The following is a 17,930-nucleotide window of genomic DNA, read 5'->3' on the forward strand; positions in this document are numbered from 1 at the left end:
TTTGGAAAGAACCTTTCACTTGAGTACAACCTTCAGCTTGTAAACACTGGGTTAAAGCTGCGGTAAAGATCGGCTGGTTTCGGCAGCTCATCAGACGATCGGCAATCATCTAAAAAAGGCAAATATCGGCCCCGATCTGATCTCATGATTGGATTTGGGACATCTCCAGCACAAACATATCTTATATGAATATATTGTCGAGCACATTCAACAATATTGTGGTAATAACTGATCATTTGGTCAAAATAACCTTGAGATGAAATTTTCATATCATTACATCAATTGTTCCAAAACTTTCTAAGGAAGAATTCATAGCAAATGGGTACCTCCTTCTTATTGTCTGTTGCTTGGGTGACTTTGTCTTTTTCTTTCCGCTTCTGCTGTGTGTTTAATAAAAAGGTCTCCCAGGATTTTTCTCCAATAACTCCCCATAATCACAGGTCTCTTCTGAACAGGCCAACACACAACAACAGCTGTTTCCCCCCCATGGTTCCCCAAAGTCATTATTGTGTTTCGTTGTTGTTGCCTCCCACCCCATGGTCATTACTCGCTCATAACTATAAACATTACGGGTCAAAACCATCCACTATCCCCCCTGTGAGTGGTTGTGTGCTACCCCCTGCCGTATCTGATGACAGATAATGATCATGAAATGTCAGACTATCAACGCAAACACTACACCCAGTCAGCTGTAAGCCATCATCTGTGCGTGTTTACAGTTGCAGTTTTTAGTCTGGTGTAAGGAAGTCAATATGTGACTTTGAGTTTGTCCTCTGGCATTTCTGTTCAACCTACCGGTAGTTTAGTTTTTGTTTGGCGTGATAAAAGTACGATATCGTAAGTACAACATGCAGTGTAAATAAGAGAGGGTAGGCAGTGGAGGCAATATAATAAAACCATAAAAATGTTTTATATTTGTCCATCAAACTGTGTTATAAATGTATTTTCGGAATGAGTACAATCTTTTTTTTTTTTTGTAATTTACTTGAGTAAAAATATCTAAATTTGTGCACAAATGTAACATTAGGCTTGTGCAGGCCTAAGCAATTATTTTAACTCGAGGGGGCAAATTTAGAGAAAAAATTGTGTCTGGGGGGGCGGTATATCTATCTATCTATCTATCTATCTATTAGAGATGCGCGGATAGGCAATTATTTCATCCGCAACCGCATCACAAAAGTCGTCAACCATCCGCCATCCACCCGTTTCTAACATTTAATCAAAACCGCACCCGCCCGCACCCACCCGTTGTTATATATCTAATATAGACGATGCAAGGCATTAGTGAGGTTATAAAGCTTTTGCCTGTTAAAGAAAGGAGACTGATCCAATGCAGCAGAGACATTCGAGTGCCACGCTGTCACGGCCCAGACGCACACCAGTGCGCAATCATCTGGGAGCCGCGCTGAGCGCACCTCCAAGCGCGTGGAGGTGCGATGTCCCTCGCACCCGCGGCGGCTACACCCGGGCTCGCGCCCGAGGCTTCAGCGCGCACCGCGGCGGCCATCCTACTCGTCGCGGCCTAGCCCTCGCGGCTCTCGCTGCCGGCGACGGCCGGGTATGGGCCCGACGCTCCACCGCCATCCATTTTCAGGGCTAGTTGATTCGGCAGGTGGGTTGTTACACACTCCTTAGCGGGTTCCGACTTCCATGGCCACCGTCCTGCTGTCTATATCAACCAACACCTTTTCTGGGGTCTGATGAGCGTCGGCATTGGGCGCCTTAACCCGGCGTTCGGTTCATCTCGCAGCGCCAGTTCTGCTTACCAAAAGTGGCCCACTCGGCTCACCAGGGTGAGCCCCACCCCTTTCGTGAGCGCACTGCGCGCGGAGTGACCCCTGTTACGCGCCCCCGGCAACGGGGGTGGCGGGCAGGTAAGCTGCGCGGGCGGAGCGCGCGGAGTGACCCCTGTTACGAGCCCCCGGCCACGGGGGTGGCGGGCAGGTAAGCTGCTTACATGCTGCGCGTGACGCCGGCCGCGGCGAAGGCGGACGAGGCGGGGTGTCGGTGCGGTGGGCGCGGTGGTGACCCTGGACGTGCGTCGGGCCCTTCTCGCGGATCACCTCAGCTACGGCTCCCGGTGGGGCCCTCTCGGGGGAAGAGGCCTCGGTCCCGGACCCCGGCGAGGCATCCCTTCTCCGCTCCGTAAAAGTGTCCATCTCTTTTTTTTTTCTTCTTCTGTTGTGGCATATGCTGCAGGTGCCTGCTCGTTTTTCGTATGTGGGTAACAACATTTAACTATGTATATATATTTCCGAATTGGTTTAACTGCCACCCGCCTGAATCTATTTAAAATTAATTTTTTTTTATTTCAACCGCCCGACCCGACCCGCGGATAAAATCTAATTTTTTTTTTATTTCAACCGCCCGACCCGCGGATAATCCGCGGACTCCGCGGTTGTGTCCGCAAACCGCGCATCTCTACTATCTATCTATCTATCTGTTGCGTTTTGGACCAGTTGTTCCTCCCAGGGAATTCAAGTCACAAGTCGCTCCCAAGCTCTTTACGACACTTAAAGCTGAGTTGAAAAACCACCAGAGACAGAATAGGTATTTTGTAATATATTTGCAAAGATTTGCAGATATACATTGAGACCAGTCCAACATAGAACATTCAATTGCGCCGCTAAGATGGTCTGCCCCCCCCCCCCGACCAAACCCTCTCCCCTCTTAAGTCCCTGGCAGTCATGTCTCTCTAGCCAAAACAAATGCCCATTATCGCTCTTTCTAACATTCCAAAGCTTCAAGGTTAACACACACAGTTTACTTGCAGACAAACAGAACGAGAACAAATGGAAAAACACGAGCTGTTTTCAAATATGACTATGAAATAAAAGAAGTAACACTTAAATTCGGATATATGTAAATATCTGCCTCTGACACTATCTATACATACATATATATGTAAGCTGTGAACATCTGCTGTACAGTATGTGTGCTTGGGTCCTATTTTTAGGAACACTAATACAAAACCTAACTATAACGTCTGATTGAATGCTAAAAACTAGAGATGTCCGATAATGGAATTTTTGCCAATATTCCGATATTGTCCAACTCCGATTCCGATATCAACCGATACCGATATATACAGTCGTGGAATTAACACATTATTATGCCTAATTTTGTCGTGATGCCCCGCTGGATGCATTAAACAATGTAACAAGGTTTTCCAAAATAAATCAACTCAAGTTATGGAAAAAAATGCCAACATGGCACTGCCATATTTGTTATTGAAGTCACAAAGTGCATTAGTTTTTTTAACATGCCTCAAAACAGCAGGTTAGGTAGCGGGGGGGGTGTATATTGTAGCGTCCCGGAAGAGTTAGTGCTGCAAGGGGTTCTGGGTATTTGTTCTGTTGTGTTTATGTTGCGTTAGGGTGCGGATGTTCTCCCGAAATGTGTTTGTCATTCTTGTTTGGTGTGGGTTCACAGTGTGGCGCATATTTGTAGCAGTGTTAAAATTGTTTATACGGCCACCCTCAGTGTGACCTGTATGGCTGTTGACCAAGTATGCTTGCATTCACTTGTGTGTGTGAAAAGCCGTAGATATTATGTGACTGGGCCGGCACGCAAAGGCAGTGCCTTTAAGGTTTATTGGCACTCTGTACTTCTCCCTACGTCCGTGTACACAGCGGCGTTTTAAAAAGTCATAAATTTTACTTTTTGAAACCGATACCGATAATTTCCTAAAGCATTTATCGGCTGATAATATCGGCAGTCAGATATTATCGGACATCTCTACTAAAAACGTTATGACAGACCACCTCAAAAAAAGGAATGGAATTTAAATTTTTTTTTACTGAATGAGACACCCAGAATGTACATGAAAATAAAGAATGTGGGATTTACAGTATTAACTATGAATGATAAAACACTGAATATTGACAACATACGTCACACCCCCTCTCCATCGACATATTTTACAATCAAGCGAAACGCACCACAAACGCAACAAACACAGCGAAATATGAACGCGAAGGTTAAAAAACCCCCACCTACTATCTAATACATCTGATATATCACTAAGCTTTAGAACTTTGTTGTAAAAATCTCCTTACGCGTCTGTCCCTGACACCCGCATTTCAGGCTGGCCGCTCTGTGGAAACGCTCCCCACCCACACTGCTTGGTGCCTCGTCTGAGCTGCTGTGACTTAGATTATATATATATATATATATATATATATATATATATATATATATATATATATATATATATATATATATATATATATATATATATATATATACACACACACAGACAGAGACATATATACACACACACACAAACATATGTGTCATGAAAATAAAGAAAACGCATTGATTGAGAAAGTGTATCCAAACTTTTGGCCTGTACTGTATATCCAAGATGAAATACTTCTCTAAGATGGACTTTTAAGACAAAACGGAGGTGATCATACAAAGTCAATTTTCGTAGAGTATAGATAGTGCTGACAAATAAACAACGTAAAGGTGAGAAAAACTTGTATTTGTATTTATTTTGTCAAAGCAAATAAATGAGACCAATAAATATTTGATAATCCATCCATCCATCCATCTTCTTCCGCTTATCCGAGGTCGGGTCGCGGGGGCAGCAGCCTAAGCAGGGAAGCCCAGACTTCCCTCTCCCCAGCCACTTCGTCCAGCTCTTCCTGTGGGACCCCGAGGCGTTCCCAGGCCAGCCGGGAGACATAGTCTTCCCAACGTGTCCTGGGTTTTCCCCGCGGATTGATATTTGATAATGTTTTTATGAAATTGAGTAAATCCCTTTTTTTCTTATCATCTCTATGAGCAACCTGTTACAATTAAAGGAAATACATTTAGGCCTAGACTTAGACTTCTTTATTGTTGTTCAAATTTGAACTTTACAGTACAGATAAGAACGACATTTCGTTGCATTAGCTCATTATAATGCAGGATAAAAGTGCAATAAGGTGCAGAGTGTTTACATTTACAAAAGACAGATATAAATAGATTACTGTGCAGATAAATATATTGCACTTTTGCATCCACGTTACGGATGTATGTTATATTGTCTTTATAGTCCAGCGAGTTCATCCGTTTTTTGGGGGAATTGAGGGGAATATTTAGATGCGTTCAAGAGTAGAGACTATACATATATATATATATATAAACATATATATATATATATATATATATATGTTTATATATATATATATATATATGTACATATATATATATATATATATATATATATACGTACATATATATGTACATATATATATACACGTGTATATATATATATATATATATATATGTATGTATATATATATGTACATATATATATATATATATATACGTACATATATACGTATATATATATATATATATATATGTATATATATATGTACATATATATATATATATATATACGTACATATATATGTACATACATATATATATATATATATATACGTACATATATATGTACATATATATATATATATATATATATATATATATACGTACATATATATATATGTATATATGTATATATTCAGATAAAATAATTAAAAACTTTAAAAGCATCAATGCCTCACCTCGTTTGAGCATAACACAGGAATAAATTATTCACATTTACTATCATATGTTTTTTTCCCACTTTTTTTGTTAATAACTATGGTATGAATTGGATTGTTTCTTATGGGGAACACAATACAAGGTATCACTGTATTGAAGAAATACTTTACAGTCATAGCATCTCAGTCATTTGGTATATATAAATATAAACAGAGTAGTTTCTTCATTTGTATGTTTTAATGTTTTTTCTATAACACTGGTTCTCAACTATTTTCTCTCATTTGACCCCCCAAATTAAAATACTTTTGAGAACCTGATGATATTTCTTCATCTGTACAAACTAGTGTATGAGTTACTGCACTGCAAAAAGTCAGTGTTCAAAAACAAACAAACAAAAAAAAAAAAAAAAAATTAGGGGTATTTTACTTGAACTAAGCAAAATTATCTGCCAATAGATCAAGAAAATTCGGCTTGTCAAGACTTTCCAAAACAAGTAAAATTAGCTAACCTCAATGAACCCAAAAATACCTTAAAATAAGTATATTATCACTAATAATAACAAGTGCACTTTTCTTAACAGGAAAAAAAAATTACCATATTTTTCGGACTATAAGTCGCAGTTTTTCGCAGGAGCGACTTACTGTATGTGTGAAATTATTAACACATTACCGTAAAATATCAAATATTATTTAGCTCATTCACGTAAGAGACTAGACGTATAAGATTTCAAGGGATTTAGCGATTAGGAGTGACAGATTGTTTGGTAAACGTATAGCATGTTCTATATGTTATAGTTATTGGAATGACTCTTACCATAATATGTTACGTTAACATACCAGGCACGTTCTCAGTTGGTTATTTATGCCTCATATAACGTACACTTATTCAGCCTGTTGTTCACTATTCTTTATTTATTTTAAATTGCCTTTCAAATGTCTATTCTTGGTGTTGGGTTTTATCAAATAAATTTCCCCCAAAAATCGACTTATACTCCAGTGCGACTTATATATGTTTTTTTCCTTCTTCATTATGCATTTTCGGCCGGTGCGACTTATACTCCGGAGCGACTTATACTCCGAAAAATACGGTAGATATTTTTTCTCAATACGTTGGCTTCTTAAATTAAGCTCCTGTAGAACTTTGTAGTGTCTGGCCTGGTTCTGTAGGCTGTCAGTACTTTCAGTCCCTACACTGCAGAAAGTCGGTGTTCAAAAACAAGAAAAAAAATTAAAAAAATTAGGGGTATTTTATTTGAACTAAGCAAAATTATCTGCCAATACAACAAAAAAATTCGGCTTGTCAAGACTTTCCAAAACAAGTTAAATTAGCTAACCTCAATGAACCCAAAAATACCTTAAAATAAGTATATTCTCACTAACAACAAGTGCACTTTTCTTGGTAGAAAAAAAACAAAAGAGCTCTTTTTGCTCAATATGTTGAAAAATATTCTTAAATAAGTAAACGCTAGTGCCATTATCTTGACATAATGATATGCGCTCGGCATCATGATTTTTTTTTTCATGCTTGAAATAAGAAATTATTACTTTAAAAAAGGTAGTTTTATACTTGTGAGTGTTGATGACACAGCTTTGCAGCAGTTGATATTCTAGTTTCAAGCATGTTTTACTCAATATAGGTCATCAAATCTCACTAACAAGCTGTAATATCTTACTGAGATCATTTAGGACCAAAGCACTTAAAACAAGTACAACAATCTAACATAAAATCTGCTTAGTGAGAAGCATACTTGCCAACCCTCCCGGACTTTCCGGGAGACTCCCGAAATTCAGCGCCTCTCCCGAAAACCTCCCGGGACAAATTTTCTCCCGAAATTCAAGCGGACCTGAGTGATGTGTCGACAGCCTGTTTTCACGTCCGCTTTCCCACAATATAAACAGCGTGCCTGCCCAATCACATTATAACTATAGAATGATCGAGGGCGAGTTCTTGGTTTCTTATGTGGCTTTATTGTTAGGCAGTTTCATTAACGTCCTCCCAGCGCGGCAACAACACACAACAGCAGCAGTCACGTTTTCGTCTACCGTAAAGCAGTTTGTCTGCCGTAAACAGCAATGTTGTGACACTCTTAAACAGGACAATACTGCCATCTACTGTACATGCATATGTGACAATAACATCTCGGGCTTTAAGAGAGTGCAGTGCACAACTGCGCACACAACAAGGAGACGAAGCAGAATGCATCATCAGAGAGGGTGTTCAGCATGGTTAGAAAAATAGTGACAGAGAATAGAACAAGGATGGACAATTCAACCCAACATTGAGTAGATGAGTGTTATGTGTGTGTATATGTGTAAATAAATGAACACTGAAATTCAAGTATTTCTCTTATTTATATATATATATATATATATATATATATATATATATATATATATATATATATATATATATATATAGCTAGAATTCACTGAAAGTCTAGTATTTCCTATATATATATATATATATATATATATATATATATATATGTCTTAATAAGGTTATCCAAAAAATAGTGCTCGATACCGTAGTAGAGCGCAATATATGTATGTGTGGGAAAAAAAAATCACAAGACTATTTCATCTCTACAGGCCTGTTTCATGAGGGGGGGTACCCTCAATCATCAGGAGATTTTAATGGGAGCATTCGCATACCATGGTTTATATAGGGCACAGAGTGGGTGGGTACAGGCTGGCGTAGGGGCGTGGTGATTGGCTCATGTGCTACCTAGGAGGTGTTTCCGTCTATGGCGGCATGCTGTTACAATTTCGCTGCGCTTGTTGAGGGATGACAGGTCTGGACGGTAAATAATAAACAGTTTCTCTTTCAAGCATAGGTTGCATCTTTTAGCAAAGCTGAATTTGACCAAGCAACCCCCCCGTACCAAAAAGCCCTTGATGAAAGCGGATACAATTTTACCCTCACCTATGAACCCACGCCAGGAAACCAGCCAAAAAAGAACAGAAAACGAAACGACATCATCTGGTACAACCCCCCATACAGCAAAAACGTCTCAACTAACATTGGACACAAATTCCTCAATCTGATTGACAAACACTTTCCCAAAGACAACACCCTAAGAAAAGTATTCAACAAGAACAACATTAAATTGAGCTACAGCTGCATGAACAATATACGACAAATCATCTCAAACCACAACAAAACAATTGCAAATGAGCCGTCGGCCCCCGGACAGAGCGACTCCAAAACCAACAAAGGCTGTAACTGTCGAAAGAAACCTGATTGCCCTCTCAACGGGGGGTGCTTACAAACATCAGTTGTCTACCAATCTAAGGTAATACGCAAGGACATTAACACATCCGACACATATGTAGGATTAACCGAGGGAGAATTCAAAACCAGATGGAACAATCACAAGGCTTCTTTCAGGAACCAAAACCTGCGAAATACCACAGAACTCAGCAAACACATTTGGGACCTCAAAGACAATAATGTTGAATATTCAATAACATGGCAAATTCTTGCATCCAGCACACCTTACAATAGTGGTAATAAAAGATGCAACCTATGCTTGAAAGAGAAACTGTTTATTATTTACCGTCCAGACCTGTCATCCCTCAACAAGCGCAGCGAAATTGTAACAGCATGCCACCATAGACGGAAACACCTCCTAGGTAACACATGAGCCAATCACCACGCCCCTACGCCAGCCTGTACCCACCCACTCTGTGCCCTATATAAACCATGGTATGCGAATGCTCCCATTAAAATCTCCTGATGATTGAGGGTATCCCCCCTCATGAAACAGGCCTGTAGAGATGAAATAGTCTTGTGATTTTTTTCCCCACACATACATATATATATATATATATATATATATATATATATAGGAAATACTTGACTTGGTGAATTCTAGCTGTAAATAAACTCCTCCCCTCTTAACCACGCCCCCCACCCCCCACCTCCCGAAATCGGAGGTCTCAAGGTTGGCAAGTATGGTAAGAAGAATGATCTTATCAGGTAGAAAATAAACAAATATCACCCTTATTTGAGATATTTCATCTTACTTAGATTTCAGTTTTTGCAGTGTGGCACCAGCGTTATGCATGATCACCAGATAATCAAAATAGATGAATAAAATTAGCTCACATAACTTAAAACAATTTTCAAGTTAGTTTTATTCACAGCCCTCCGGACTTTGTTTTGAGAACCACTGATTTTATAGTATCCATGCTTTCGTGTAATAGGGCGCTCTGCCTTAAGGTGGCAATGTTCAGCCACCATCACACACTGAACGGAGGATCTAATGCTGTTTTGTCAAAATATTCTTGTATTTCCAGGACGTCTAAACTGGTGTTGCTCTGGCCTCTTGTCAGAGTCCTTAAGGATCACACTTATTAACTCTACTTATTTATTCTAGTGACAGGATTATGTTTCATTATTATTTATGTCTTCTCCAGGGCAACCCGCCAAAATACTCCCACAATGCACTGGTAGTCCAGGCAATGAAGACCAACCTCACAGACCCCGACATGCATGTGCTGTTCTTTGACGTGGAAGCGGTGATCATCCAGCTGCTGACAGAAGAAGCTCAGAGACCGAACCCTATGCTGGTGTCCCCTGAGACCTTGCAGAAGAGCCAGGCCGGGGCTGACAAGGGAGGCTCTTTCCTGGCCAACAAGATTTTCAAGCAGGTCAGGAAGAGACACACAAGAATCCACGGCTTCAATCCTATCTTGCTATGTTTGTATTTTTGCATTAAAAGTCTGAAAGGGATGTTTTTTAAAATGGAGAATATTAAACATCAGCTCGACATGTCAGTTAACACTACTATTCAAACACGACCTGTCAGATAGCAGTATGGCATAAGATAATATTGCCTTCATGAAATCATTTGCAGCTTCGTCCTTCTCAAATAGGTTAAGGAGACGATGAAGGAGACGATCAAAGAGCACCTGCTGGACGAAGATGAGGAAGAGGAGGAGGAAATGAGGAGGCGTGAGGAGAAGTCAAAGTCACTGAGTCTCCTGGAGTACAATCTGACAATGGACACGGCCAAACTCTTCATGTCCTGCCTGCACGCCTGGGGCCTCAACGAGCACCTGGACGGCATCTGTCTGGAGCGACTGGGCATGCTCAGACCGCACTGCCCCATCTCCTTTGGCCTGATCTCCAGGGGAGGTCACATGTCCCTCATGCTGCCTACCTTTAAGGTAAGACTGAACCTTTACATTGTAATGGCAAAACTAAATGATTATGGAACTAGAGCAGGCCTGGGCAATTATTTTGACTCGGGTGGTGGTTCCTCTCTTTAAGAAGGGGAACCGGAGGGTGTGTTCCAACTATCGTGGGATCACACTCCTCAGCCTTCCTGGTAAGGTCTATTCGGGTGTACTGGAGAGGAGGCTACGCCGGATAGTCGAACCTCGGATTCAGGAGGAACAGTGTGGTCTTCGTCCTGGTCGTGGAACTGTGGACCTGCTCTATACTCTCGGCAGGGTCCTTGAGGGTGCATGGAAGTTTGCCCAACCAGTCTACATGTGCTTTGTGGACTTGGAGAAGGCATTCGACCGTGTCCCTCGGGAAGTCCTGTGGGGAGTGCTCAGAGAGTATGGGGTATCGGACTGTCTGATTGTGGCGGTTCGCTCCCTGTACGATCAGTGTCAGAGCTTGGTCCACATTGCCGGTAGTAAGTCGGACACGTTTCCGGTGAGGGTTGGACTCCGCCAAGGCTGCCCTTTGTCACCTGTTCATAACTTTTATGGACAGAATTTCTAGGCGCAGTCAAGGCGTTGAGGGGATCCGGTTTGGTGGCTGCAGGATTAGGTCTCTGCTTTTTGCAGACGATGTGGTCCTGATGGCTTCATCTGGCCAGGATCTTCAGCTCTCACTGGATCGGTTCGCAGCCGAGTGTGAAGCGACTGGGATGAGAATCAGCACCTCCAAGTCCGAGTCCATGGTTCTCGCCTGGAAAAGGGTGGAGTGCCATCTCCGGGTTGGGGAGGAGATCTTGCCCCAAGTGGAGGAGTTCAAGTACCTGGGAGTCTTGTTCACGAGTGAGGGAAGAGTGGATCGTGAGATCGACAGGCGGATCGGTGCGGCGTCTTCAGTAATGCGGAAGCTGTATCGATCCGTTGTGGTGAAGAAGGAGCTGAGCCGGAAGGCAAAGCTCTCAATTTACCGGTCGATCTACGTTCCCATCCTCACCTATGGTCATGAGCTTTGGGGTTATGACCGAAAGGACAAGATCGCGGGTACAAGCGGCCAAAATGAGTTTCCTCCACCGGGTGGCGAGGCTCTCCCTTAGAGATAGGGTGAGAAGCTCTGCCATCCGGGGGGAGCTCAAAGTAAAGCCGCTGCTCCTCCACATCGAGAGGAGCCAGATGAGGTGGTTCAGGCATCTGGTCAGGATGCCACCCGAACGCCTCCCTAGGGAGGTGTTTAGGGCACGTCCGACCGGTAGGAGGCCACGGGGAAGACCCAGGACACGTTGGGAAGACTATGTCTCCCGGCTGGCCTGGGAACGCCTCGGGATCCCCCGGGAAGAGCTGGACGAAGTGGCTGGGGAGAGGAAACAAGTGGAGCAAACAAGTGTGGCAGATGATAGATTATTCTCTCGTTTAATGGTGTAGTGAATTATATTTATATAGCGCTTTTCTCTAGTGACTCAAAGCGCTTTTACATAGTGAAACCCAATATCTAAGTTACATTTAAACCAGTGTGGGTGGCACTGGGAGCAGGTGGGTAAAGTGTCTTGCCCAAGGACACAACGGCAGTGACTAGGATGGCAGAAGTGGGGATCGAACCTGGAACCCTCAAGTCGCTGGCACGGCCACTCTACCAACCGAGCTATACCGCTATTTATCACTGTGGTGATAAATAGCCTGTTAAACAGACGCATTCTACAGTTATAACATCATTAAAAAGTTTATTTTGCATAATGCAGTACCTTCTGGTCAATATCAACTGAGAACAAGTCCTTTTTTTGGTCAAGGTCCAGTGGCGTTGAAGTGGTGGGTCAATTGGGGAAAATACAGGAAAAACATACGCTCTCCAAAAAACGTAATAAAACAAAAATAAAGAGGTGCACGGCAAAAAGTGTACTTAAAGAAAAAGCAAGGCCAGCAACACTTGTGTCCTTCTAATACAAAGATGTCAAACTCAAGACCCGGGTGGCCTGCCACATCATTAAAGTAAAGTTCAAGTACCAATGATTGTCACACACACACTAGGTGTGGTGAAATTATTCTCTGCATTTGACCCATCACCCTTGATCACCCCCTGGGAGGTGAGGGGAGCAGTGGGCAGCAGCGGTGACCGCGCCCGGGAATCATTTTTGTTGATTTTTGGTGATTTAACCCCCAATTCCAACCTTTGATGCTGAGTGCCAAGCAGGGAGGTAATGGGTCCCATTTTTATAGTCTTTGGTATGACTCGGCCAAGGTTTGAACTCAGAACCTCTAACCACTAGGCCACTGAGTAGGTTAATAATGTTATTAAATAAATAAATAAATAAATAATGTTATCATAGTATGAGGCCCATGAAAGCCTGGGAAAGGTGTGTGTTAATAAAATACTTTATTTTTTTTACTAAATGAAAATAATTATTTAAATTTTGTCAGGAAAAAATGCATCTTTTAAACATCTAATCATGCCAAATATTACATTATATAGTGTATTACAAAAATAGGTTAGTAAAGATAAAAACAGTTTAACATTTGCTTGTCACTTTTGAAAACATCTAATAATGAAGTGCATAGGCAATAATGTAATAGTAAGAGGAGATTAATGGTACACATTTATATCAATGCTGTCAAAGTATTTACTTATTTTGTGATGATTAATCATAGGTTATTGCCCGCATGCATAATTGTAATTCATTTTTAAAAAAGTGGCCCTATGAAGGCAGCTATTACTGCATACTTGCCAACCTTGAGACCTCCGATTTCGGGAGGTGGGGGGGAGGAGGGTAGGGGTGGTCGGGGTGGGACGGGGGCGTGGTTGGGTGCGTGGCTAAAAGGGGAGGAGTATATTTACAGCTAGAATTCACCAAGTCAAGTATTTCATATATATATAAATATATATATATGTATATATATATATATATATATATATATATATACATATATATATATATATATATATATATATATATATATATATATATATATATATATATATATATATATGTAGATAATACATACATATATATATATATATATATATAGATAATATATATATATATATATATATATATATATATATAAGAAATACTTGACGTTCAGTGAATTCTAGCTATATATATATATATATATATATATATGTATATGTATTTTCTTATTTATATATATATATATATATATATATATATATATATATATATATATATATATATAAAATAAATACTTGAATTTCAGTGTTCATTTATTTACACATATACATACACATAACACTCATCTACTCATTGTTGAGTTAAGTGTTGAATTGTCCATCCTTGTTCTATTCTCTGTCACTATTTTTCAAACCATGCTGCATTGCTGTGTGGCACGCACAAAAGTGCTTTCATCAAATGCACTAGATGGCACTATTGTCCTGTTTAAGAGTGTCACAACATTGCTGTTTACGGCAGACGAACTGCTTTACGGTAGACGAAAAACGTGACTGCTATTGTTGTGTGTTGTTGCCGCGCTGGGAGGATGTTAATGAAACTGCCTAACAATAAACCCACATAAGAAACCAAGAACTCGCCCTCCATCATTCTACAGTTATAACGTGATTGGGCAGGTATGCTGTTTAAATTGTGGGTTAATACTCAAATAAAATATTTGTTATTATGGACTTGAGTCCGCCTGAAATTCGGGAGATTTTCAGGAGAAAATTTGTCCCGGGAGGTTTTCGGGAGAGACGCTGAATTTCGGGAGTCTCCCGGAAAATCCGGGAGGGTTGGCAAGTATGTATTACTGCGATGTGGCCCTCCAATGAAAACAAGTTTGACACCCCGGTTCTAATAATTTTAATATTAACTTTGCAAACACAGACGAGTTTCGACAACGTCTCCGTCAGTGTGCAATCCCCAACAGGAAGCGATGCACTTACATAGTCACAGCTGTGGTCAATCAATTGATACAATAAATTAAGAACAACTTCAAAAATGAAAGTGCACAAATAAAAGACAACATGGAAAATTGTACAAAACAAATGAAAGACTCAGCACTGTAAGATATGAAAATAAACAAAGCAATAAAAAAATGTGGGGATGTTGTAATGGGGCCCCAAGAACAGAGGGGCCCTGAGCTTTTGTAAAGTTTGAAGTTTTTCTGCCATTTTAAATATTTAATTTATACATTTAAAAAAATAATGTGGATATAAAACTAATATAGTGGTGAAAGTTCAACAATAAAGGTTGTTCGATTCAAATTAAGAATTAATACACCTTCCTCTGTTTTCCAGGAGTCTCTACTGCGACAGTTGTCCTTTGCAACAGGCCGGAAGCTGACCCTTTCAGACATCGTTGGCAAGGGGACTTACGGCGTGTCAAGGGCGGTTACCACGCAACACCTCCTGTCCGTCATCTCTCTGGCCAACACTCTGATGGGCATGACCAATGCCACCTTTGTCGGGGAGCACATGAAGAAGGCACCAGCAAGGTAACAAGGGCGCCAATAAGCACTTGTGTTATAAGAAAACATTGCATATTGAAGTTTAGCTTGCCTGGTTGACATCCCATAAGAACCTGAGCTAAGTTTACAGTATATAGATTCACCTTTTAAGTCATTTACCGTATTTTCCGGACAATAAGCTTCTACTTTTTTCCAATGCTTTGAGCCCTGCGGCTTATAAAAGGTGCGGTTAATTTATGGATTTTCTTCGCTAACGGCCATAATGTTTCGTATGTATGATAAATGCGTTAAAATGTAATATCGGAAATTATCGGTATCGTTTTTTTTATTATCGGTATCGTGTTTTTTTTTCCCGTTTTTTTCTTTTTCTTCATTTTTTATTAAATCAATATAAAAACACAAGATACACTTACAATTAGTGCACCAACCCAAAAAACCTCCCTCCCCCATTTACACTCATTCACACTCATTCACACAAAAAGGTTGTTTCTTTCTGTTATTAATATTCTGGTTCCTACATTATATATCAATATATATCAATACAGTCTGCAAGGGATACAGTCCGTAAGCACACATGATTGTGCGTGCTGCTGGTCTACTAATAGTACTAACAGTTAATTTTACTCATTTTCATTAATTACTAGTTTCTATGTAACTGTATTTATATTGTTTTACTTTCTTTTTTATTCAAGAAAATGTTTTAATTTATTTATCTTATTTTATTAATTTTTAAAAAAAGTACCTTATCTTCACCATACCTGGTTGTCCAAATTAGGCATAATAATGTGTTAATTCCACGACTGTATACATCGGTTGATATCGGTATCGGTCATAAAAGAGTTGGAGAATATCGGATATCGGCAAAATGCCATTATCGGACATCCCTAGTTTTCATATTACATGGACACAGACACTGAAAAGGTGTGTTATTGTTTGTGCTATTGCGTCATATTTTGGATTAGTTGGCTCACTGCAGGTGCTGCGGGTTAAAAATGTACTTCCTGTTTTGTGCCTTGAACCGGAAGTATAACCGTCCATAGCATTTCTGCTTGAAAGGATTCTTCATTCATCACTCCAAGCAAAGTATGTAGGTTTTACAACATAACTAAAACAATTCATACTTCCTAAACTGTCCCATGTGTTGTATCTGTCGGAGTGTCTTCATGCATATTTTTACGTGTTATCGTAATGTAATTAAGCTAGCGTTGTTAGCATTAGCGAATATGCCAACACGTTTAATGTCTATGTTAGCATTAAAGGGGAACTGCACTTTTTGCATATCGTTCACAATCATTATGAAAGACATAACGATGGATGTTATTTGTTTTGCATTCAAAAAATAAATAAATGCGATCAAAAGCTTGCTTACAATGGAGGCTATGGGAGCCGCTCAATTCTGCCTATAAAGCCCTTAAAAACATCCAAACACCTTCATTAGGATTTTAAATACATGACGTAAGTGTATATGTGAATTAATAAGAAATACATTTATAATAACATACAATTTTACGTATTTTGATAATTTTAAACATAAGCGGTGCATTAATAAAAAATGTTTTATCATTTATCATCACGGATTATTACTCACTGCAGACTTCAAAAGAGTCAACAAACATAACAATATATCACTTACTGTACAAGGTCTGCTGTCCTTAGGATGCCGGTAGCTGCGATGTTCATGTATTCCCATTTAGATGAAAATTACTCATAATCCTCGCAAAGATACGGGGTAGGAGTGAGGGGACACACCAAACGTCTCTTCGTGTCGTTCTCGCCAGTTCGGGGTGCTAAATGGCTGTCAAAGTGTACCAACTTGTCGGATTACATCCTCAGCCATCTGCTTTCCAGATGAGAGGCATGATTTATGATCTACAATAAACTTCCAAGGAGCAGGGAAGCGAGGAAAAAGCAGACCACTCGATGATGTAAATATAGGCACATACGGTAGTGATCACATCGCCACTATAAATAGTTTGTCCGCGTTATTACTAATACTTGGTTAATATTCAAGTCACAAAATGTAAATGGAGTATTGTTGGCGCTTTTGAAAAAAAAAATTAAGAAGAAAAACGAATAAGACGTCATATGCAACCCAGCCATACCGGCAGATAAAGTTCAGCTGGGGCTGTGAAATGTGTGTGACGCTGTTTATTTGGTCTGTCCAAGCCAATTGCGCTATAAAAGATTTAACGCTAAAGGTCGAGGTCCATTTACTGTAACACCAACACGGCATTTCATCAACCTTGCACAGAAAAACACTGCAGTGAGAAAAAAGGGGTAGAAGATCAACCTTAAAGGGCCTCTCTAATGCTCACATCATTGGCACCTCTTTTATAGCTCTGGACCTAGAAACGATGTTTACAAATAAAATTCCCCCCCGATATAGACAGGGTAGAAACCACTAGGCTTACTCAGTGGCCTAGTGGTTAGAGTGTCCGCGGTTGTGAGTTCAAACCCCGGCCGAGTCATACCAAAGACTATAAAAATGGGACCCATTACCTCCCTGCTTGGCACTCAGCATCAAAGGTTGGAATTGGGGGTTAAATCACCAAAAATGATTCCCGGGCACGGCCACCGCTGCTGCCCACTGCTCCCCTCACCTCCCAGGGGGTGAACAAGGGGATGGGTCAAATGCAGAGGACACATTTCACCACACCTCATGTGTGTGTGACAATCATTGGTACTTTAACTTTTAATTTTTGGCTTGTTTTCTGGTGAGTTTTAGCACATGTTGGAACGCCCAACTTTAGCTCCAAATGTGTCAGATACAGAAGACTCGAGGCAATACAGTGGAACCTCGATCTACAAACTTAA

General features: G+C 40.3%; 1 protein-coding gene across 2 annotated transcripts in view; it reads left to right on the plus strand.

Annotated features, from left to right (window-relative positions):
* The window catches only part of wdr7 (WD repeat domain 7), a 244,008-nt gene that overhangs the window by 61,683 nt on the left and 164,395 nt on the right, over nt 1-17,930 (plus strand). For both annotated transcript variants that reach the window (XM_061980833.2, XM_061980834.2), the window contains 3 exons: nt 9,957-10,190; nt 10,416-10,709; nt 14,947-15,143. In XM_061980833.2, coding sequence (XP_061836817.2) covers nt 9,957-10,190; nt 10,416-10,709; nt 14,947-15,143 — 725 coding nt within the window. The remainder of the gene's footprint in view (nt 1-9,956; nt 10,191-10,415; nt 10,710-14,946; nt 15,144-17,930) is intronic.

This window comes from Nerophis lumbriciformis, linkage group LG20 (assembly GCF_033978685.3).
Source record: "Nerophis lumbriciformis linkage group LG20, RoL_Nlum_v2.1, whole genome shotgun sequence".
NCBI classification, from domain to species: Eukaryota; Metazoa; Chordata; class Actinopteri; order Syngnathiformes; family Syngnathidae; genus Nerophis; species Nerophis lumbriciformis.